At 40.9% G+C, this 8237-nt stretch overlaps 1 protein-coding gene across 1 annotated transcript in view; it reads left to right on the forward strand.

The window, feature by feature from the left end:
* The first annotated feature begins 1299 nt into the window (after positions 1–1299).
* SGMS1 (sphingomyelin synthase 1) overlaps positions 1300–8237 on the forward strand; it is a 19008-nt gene continuing 12070 nt past the window's right edge. Inside the window, exon 1 of the mRNA XM_015409258.1 lies at positions 1300–2060. Coding sequence (XP_015264744.1) covers positions 1423–2060 — 638 coding nt within the window. The 5' untranslated portion in view covers positions 1300–1422. The remainder of the gene's footprint in view (positions 2061–8237) is intronic.

The following is an 8237-nucleotide window of genomic DNA, read 5'->3' on the forward strand; positions in this document are numbered from 1 at the left end:
AGTTTTGAGAACTGCAAATCCAAGCATCTGTGATGGTATCTTCTAGATAGAAAAATTACCCCAAATCAGGGTTGCCAGGGTGGAGGCAAGCGTCTCCTGCTGCCAGCTCTCAATCCCTGCTACCAGTCAGCTGGCTGGCAGGGGGACTTACACAAGTTTGCATCTAGGTCTAGGAGGACTGGGAGTCCTGGAATAGAGATGGTCCTCCAAAAATGCTGTTCCGTACGGAACATGTTCTTGAACCCTGAACGTAATTATACTGCAAATGTTATTGAGTCATCCTTTTAATAATGAGCATGTGAAGCCCCTTTTATTAAAAAAAACTGTGCAAAATTCAATTCCTTCCATTTCTATAAGAATTCCTGCTTTTGCTGATTTCGAGCCTGAGAAGACTGAGTCTCAGAAAGAAAGCTCTAACATCCTTGAGGGTGGCCTTTGGGGGGGGGGGATTTAGTTCTATTAAGGGTAAAGGCTTCTCTTGCTCGAAAGCCAGTCAAATCTGACTCTAGGGGGCGGTGCTCATCTCCATTTCCAAGCTGAAGAGCCAGTTGGGGCCAGAGATGGGAGCTCACTCCGTCATGTGGCACTCGGGTCTCGAACTGCCAAACTACAGACCTTCTGGTCTGCAGATCAGCGTCTTAATCTCTGAGCCACCACGGCTCTTTTCCTTCATTCTATTACTGTAGTCCTAAAGATTTAAAGACAAGAATTTCATTTTAAATTAGATCGAAAAGTATGGCTGTTTTGTTATTGTTATTTCTGCTCCTTGACATGCAGGCATATATTCTAAGAGTTTTTCCAGTCAGATCTCAAGTAGTAGTTGACTTATGTAGATTTAAATTTCTAATACTGATGGGGGTTTTGTCCCAAAATTTATATGCATCATACAGTTGTTCTGTGCAACATTTTAGGAAAACTGCTAAGAAATACCTGTTTCAGTATTTCTCAATCATGTAAAAAAACCCAAAACCAAAGTCAAGCAGTAGAATATCCAAAACGTTTTCAATAGATCAGGAAGCCATTAGTATCAGTTAGTTGTTGCCACAAGAAAAAATGAAAACTAAATTCATCTTACTGCATTAAGGCATAAATTGTCTGATTTAGTGGTCCTCTCTGGTAAAATGTTTGTGTTTTTTTACATTAGTGACTATGAAAAGTAAACAATATTCTAACCATATTTTTTCTCTTTCTTTATCACCCCTAAATTTTTAGAAAGGCAGCTGCAAACCCAAAATGAAGTGAACATTTCCTTTACGTGCCACATGTGGATAATTGTCCGAGGTGATTTGAAACTGCTCTGCGTGAGTTTGCAAAACTGGTTTCTGCTAAGCTTTAGACAGGATGAGCTAGCAAAGGAACAGTTTCCTGTTCAGCAAAACTAGTGGCAGCTGCCCTGTCTAAGTTGATTATAAGACTGGATGCATGTTTTTGGACGAAATGAAAGAAGTTGTGCTCTGGTCACCCAAGGAGGTGGCAGATTGGCTGTTGGAGAATGCTGTGCCAGAATACTGTGAACCGTTGGAACATTACACCGGGCAGGACCTGATCAGTCTAACAAAGGAGGATTTTGAGAAGCCCCCTTTATCACGTGTATCTTCAGACAATGGCCAGCGCCTGCTGTACATGATAGAAACCTTAAAAATGGAGCACCACATCGAGGCACACAAAAACGGCCATGCCAATGGGCACTTGATTATCAGTACAGAGGCCCCCACCAGTGAAAATGGCTTTAGCGACAAAACCAAACTGAATGGGATGCCAAATGGTTATAGAAAGGACATGATACAGATCCCCATGCCAGAGCCAGAACGTTCTCAGTATCCCTTGGAGTGGACAAAGACTCTTCTGGCTTTCCTTTATGCACTTTGCTGCTTCACCTTTACCACAGTGACAATCTCAGTGGTCCATGAACGAGTGCCTTCCAAGGAGGTGCAGCCACCCCTACCAGATGCTTTTTTTGATCACTTTGACCGGGTGCAGTGGGCCTTTTCTATCTGTGAAATTAATGGCTTGATCCTTGTAGGACTCTGGTTTCTTCAGTGGCTATTCTTAAAATACAAGTAAGTAAAACCTTTGGGAGTGTACCTTCTGATCATCTTTATTTGGTCTTTATCTACTGTGAAATAATTTCATTTTAGTATGTTGATTAAAAAAACAGAATTTGCTTTTGAAAACAACTTTATTTTTATTTTAAAAAAGGCTTGCAGAATACTCAAAGACAGGAGACATGTGTTTAAATATTTCCCAGTGTTCTTAACATTGTCTGGCTTACAAGACCTACAAAACTGAGCTTCTCCACCAGGCCTTTGGCTGAGGTCACGGCCGTCCAATCCATCTCGGCCTCCCTTGCCCACAGAAATACATCTTTGAACTAATTCATCTCAGCTGATCATCAAGTGGGCTGTTAAAATGCCAGTCCCTGTCAAGCAGTGGAGCAGTGGGCTTTGCCTATGAAAATGGCTCTTAATGAAGTATATGTCAAGTACAGGTGTAATGGACATAGTCAGGGCTATTTTTGGGCAGGAACGGGCAGGAACGGAGTTCTGGCTGGCTCCTGAGTTGGCCATGCCCAGCAGGAACTCATTAGCATAACAGGCCACACCCAACAGCAGAAACGCATTAGGATTGGCTACATTAGGGGTGTGTGGCCTAACATGCAAAGGAGTTCCTGCTACAAAAAAAGCCCTGGGTTTGGACAACAAACAAGGTAAAAAGAATAAGAAGCAAAAGGTGGATGTGACTGGATAACCACCACACTTCTGGTAACATGGGGGAGTGGCCTAATATGCTAATGAGCTGTGCTGTCAGGGGTGTGGCCTAATAGGCTAATGAGTTTCTACTGTTGGGTATGGCCTATTATGCTAATGAGTTCCTGCTGGGCTTTTTCTATAAAAAAAGCCCTGGACATAGTGATTATTTAGATGTTATGAAAACTCTTAAAAACCAATATAAAGCCCTGATCCAACAAAAAAAGAAAAGAAAGATGCTATATCATTTAAATGGGAACAACTTAACTTAGCAGCTAGAGATAAGAACCAGTGTTTATTTTGGCAGCTGGTTTCTCATTGTACCATTAAACCATCTTTAGTCTCCAGTAGTTATATGCTCCCAAAAACATGGGAAGGTTACTTCATACAGTTTTATCATAATCAAGAGGCTTTACCAGAAGAAGACATAGATATAGATACCTTATCTCCATGGCCCTCAGTGTCCCTACAAGAAATTAAAAATCTTATTCAGACGTTAAAACCTCGTAAGGCTGCAGGTTCTGATTTAATTCCTGCAGAACTGATTAGGAAGAATATTGATTGGTGGACTCCAGTACTCGCCGCCTTATTCACCACAATTGATAGAACCAAAATAATACCTAGAGACTGGGGGGTGGCAATAATTGTTCCTATTTATAAAAAAGGGAATAGGGAAGATCTAGTTAATTATAGGCCAGTTAGCTTACTGAATATTATCAGTAAGCTTTATTCTAAACATCTACAACGGAGACTAAAGGATTGGTTGGAACAAGTTGGCTTTCTGGCTCAGGAACAAGCAGGATTTAGGGAGGGCAGATCCTGTATGGATCAATGTGTGATTCTTAATAATCTAATAACAAAATACTCCTCAAATGCTATGACATCATTATATGCAGCTTTTATAGATTTTAAAGCAGCTTTTGACTCTATATCAAGAAGATGTCTGTGGGAAAAACTGGAAGCAACAACGATAGATAGACGTCTTCTTTTTCTGATAAGAGCTCTCCATAAGAATACCGCGATAAGAGTATGTTGTAGTTTACAAGGACATCTAACTAATTTGATAAAAACAGAGAAGGGAGTAAAACAAGGATGTGTATTAGCACCTCTTCTTTTTAATATATATATATATAAATGATATGGTAGAATGTTAGAATGTATGGTAACCTAGACTTTCACCCTCCAAAGCTTTTTGATAAACATGTATCGATTTTATGCTATGCTGATGATGCAGTGCTGCTGTCTAGAACACCACTTGGTTTAGGTCTTGACGACAGTATCAAATGCTGCAATCCGTTTAGATGCAGGCATGGTTACAGCGGAAGCAAAGTTTTGGATTAATGTCTTTAATTACTGGTTAAAATGGATTTTTTTGCCTACTGGCCTCATCCAGCTTGTGGTGCAGGATAAGTGCTTACCTTTATGGAGAAAAAAACTAGAAGATAAACTGACCTATTATGGCCTCACAGAACAATTTATACGTTCCTTGTGATATTTACAGGCCAAATCAGTTAGTCTTAGATATGGAACTGCAGATCCAAATGAGTATAATTAAGAATCCTATATTTGATCTATCCACATGTAGTAAGCTAACTTTGGGAACATATGTAAAAACCCTAGATAATGCCAAACACAGAAGATTTTTTACACTCCTAAGATACAATGTTTTGCCCTCTGCCATTTTAGAAGCCAGATATAATAAAACCATGAGAAGGGAATGTGTTTGTGAAAGGGGTGAAGAAACTTTGGAACATGTCTTCTTTGACTGTAGATTATATCAACACAACAGAGATATATTTATAAATCCCATCATCATGGTAGCTAAATTTGGCTGGTTAGCCTATTGTATCAGGAGAGAGGGACCATAAATAACCAGTTAAATTTATTTTTTACCTGATTTTTATTGGAAGTTTAAAATATTTTAATGTTTATAATTTACAGGGGTCATTTTGTAGAAAACGAGGTGCAGTAACTCATTAGCATAACTCATTAGCATAACTTATTTGCATATGCCACACCCCCTGGCATCAGATGGAAGGGAAGGCGGTTTAAACCCCCTCCCCTTCCATTGGTTGCCTGCGCCGTTCATGGCTGCGTGGGGTGCGGGCAAGCCTGCACCTTATATGGAAGGGGAGAGGATTTAAACCCCCTTCCCTTCCATGGCTTACCCGTGCCTGCATGGGGCGCAGGCAAGCTGGCTCTTTAGATGGAAGGGGAGGGGATTTAAACCCACTCCCCTTCCATGGCTTGCCCGCGCCCTGCGCAGCTGCAGGGGGCGCGGGCAAGCCGGCTCTTTAGAGGGGAGGGGATTTAAACCACCTCCGCTTCCATGGCTTGCCCACGCTCCACGTGGTTTCATGGGGCACAGGCAAGGCGGCACCTTAGATGGAAGGGGAGGGGATTTAAACCCCCTTCCCTTCCATGGCTTGCCTGCGCTCCGCGTGGCTGCATAGGTCGCGGACAAGTCGGCACCTTAGATGGAAGGGGAGGGGATTTAAATCTCCTTCCCTTCCATGGCTTGCCTGCGCTCCGTGAGGCTGCATGGGGCACGAGCAAGCCGGCACCTTACATGGAAGGGGAGGGGATTTAAACCCCCTTCCCTTCCATGGCTTGCCTGCGCTCCGTGTGGCTGCATGGGCGTGGGCAAGCCGGCACCTTAGATGGAAGGGGAGGGGATTTAAACCTCCTTCCCTTCCATGGCTTGCCCGTGCCCCTTGTGGCTGCAGGAGGTGCGGGCAAGCAGGTTTGTTAGATGGAAGGGGAGGGGGTTTAAACCTCTTACAAAAGCTTCCAAAGTGCATGTAGTGCCATGCTGCTTATAGGCTTTGTAGAAGCTTGTAGAAAAATCCCCTAATTTAAAGGGGTGGTCTGCCCACATAGCTGCAACAGGAAGCAAATTCAAAGCAACTTCCATAACATGTTCATCTTACTAAAATCAGTTTCAGAGGGCCATGTTGGTTTGCAGTTAAAGAGCTAGATTCGAGTCCGGTAGCCCGTTAGAAACCAAGAAGATCTTCAAGGTATAAGCTTTCAATTGTCAAAGCTCCCTTTGTCAGATTATCATTAAGTCTCAAAGAGTTGGGAAGTTACTTTTAGTGCAGTTAGTGGAAATTGATTTAAACGGAGTTTTAAAATACAGTTAAAATACATAAAAACCTAAAAACATTGGTTAGGAAGGAGAGATCATTGAGGGAATCCCAACTGAAGCAAAAAAGTCTTTACCCACTGCCAGAAGACAGCCGCCAAAAGGAACAGACAAATCTCTCTAGGGAGAGAGTTCCAGAGCCTTGGAACCATGACCAAGGAGGCTGTTTTGTGAGTTGCCACTCTAATCTCAGAAGGTGGACCTCCAAAAATAACCACAGTGGTCGGGCGAGTTCATAAGGGATTAGGCAGTCCTTGAGGTATGTTGGTCCCAAACCATATAGCATTTTGAAGGTCAAGACCAGCACCTTGATTTGTGCTGGAAACAACTTGGAAGCCAGTGTAGATAGGCTAAGACTGGACTGATATGAACCTTATGCCTCCACTCCAGTCAACATCTTGGCTGCAACATTCTGTACCAGTTGGAGTTTCTTCCTTTCATTTATTAGCTTCACTGACCAGAGGTCTTAAGCCAAACGTACGAACAGCTACTATAAAACACATTACATATAATTACAAGATAATTTAGACCAAACATTTTTACAATAAAAACTAAAAAAATACTCATAAACAATATTAATAGACAACATTTTATAGACTTCCATAAACTCTATAAAATCCCATGTTGCTATGGAAATTAGTTTTACAATTTTAAAAATTTGTATACATAAAACTACCTACAGCATTTCAAAGCTGCTTTAAAAATAGCACAATCGATAGATATTTTACCACCGAGCGAGTCGTTTCAGGGTCCTCATCTGCTAGGAGTATGGTTATCACTCAAGGTTCCATAGGGAGGTGATGTCTATGTAAAATAGGAGTAATCCAACAGGATCTGGGGCCAATCCACTGGTGGCAAAATAACAGATGATGATCTAAGCTCTCTATTGCACCTGATCCACAATCGCACAATCTATTTGAATACTGTTTTTTAGCAAAACGGCCACTTAGCTCTGCAGTTGGAAAAACATTCAACCTAGCAAGCATGACAACATATCTAAATCTAGAGGATGTAAGGAAGCTCATATATGAGGGGATTTTCTTAGGTGGCACAATCCCTAAGGCAGAGTTGGAGTGTACTCGCCTAGCACGAAATTTAGTGCTTCTTGATAGTTTATATTGTTAAGCACGATAGGGGCAAGACCAATGGTTGAAATTTCTAAACATTTCTCAAGGGCAGCCCCACATAGAGTGCCTTGCAGTAATCTAATCTAGGTGGTAATGTTGTATTAAACATCAGCAACAAATATTCTAAGATGCCCCTTTTTGTAGCTCAACAACCTCATTCTTAAAGAACATTTTTAAAGTTTAGCTTTGACAACATGGCAATGCTTTATAAAAGAAATGTTGCAGTATAGCCTAAAAATGTTGCTGAATAGCCTGGATACAAAGAAACGTGAGACTTCTTCCATGACCCATGGGAGCTTTGAGTTTTTATCAAACAGCAGCCCCAAATGATTTTCAAACATTGTTTGCACTATGGTATGGGTATGTGGAGAGGAACTAGAGATCAAATTGCCAACATTCGCTGGATTATGAAGAAAGCAAGAGAGTACCAGAAAAAGATCTGCTTCTGCTTCATTGTCTATGCTAAAGCTTTTGATTGTGTGGATCACAACAAACTATGGCAAGTCCTTAAAGAGATGGGAGTACCAGACCACCTCACATGTCTCTTGAGAAACCTGTATAAGGGTCAAGAAGCGACAGTTAGAACCAGATATGGAACAACTGATTGGTTTAGCATAGGAAAAGGAGTACGACAAGGATGTATATTGTCCCCTTGCTTATTTAATTTATATGCAGAGTGCATCATGCAAAATGCCAGTCTGGATGATTCAGAAGTAGAGATGTGAAGTCCCGGAAAAAAACTGGAAACATTCGGGGGGGAAACGTTTTTTTCCCGTTTTTTTTCCTGAAGCCTTTTTGTTTTTTTCCAAAAAAATAGAAAAATTGAAAAAAGAAAAGAAGAAAAATTGATTATGGAACGTTTTATTTCAACATGATGAATAAAATATGTTAAGACAAGGTGTTCAAATATTTTCCAAATCATTTCTAATATATATATATATGGTATCAGACTGATCTAATTTCTGTGCACTGAGGACAAGCAAGTCCTAGGTTACAAACTGAACTCTCCAATGCAAGAACAAGATGCATTTCTTCCTTTAGGAGGTGCGATTGTCAGAAGAAAATAAAAAAGTTTCAGTGTTGTTCTTGCATGTGGGTAGGTATTCTGTTTGTAATAATTGTTTGGATACACTATATTTTTAATATGCTAGTTGTGATAATTTCATGCCAAGTAAAAATGTCCATAGTCATATTTTATGTTCCTAAAGTAACAGAATG

This window comes from Gekko japonicus, unplaced genomic scaffold, assembly GCF_001447785.1.
Source record: "Gekko japonicus isolate JY-2015 unplaced genomic scaffold, Gekko_japonicus_V1.1 scaffold325, whole genome shotgun sequence".
Classification (NCBI taxonomy): domain Eukaryota; kingdom Metazoa; phylum Chordata; class Lepidosauria; order Squamata; family Gekkonidae; genus Gekko; species Gekko japonicus.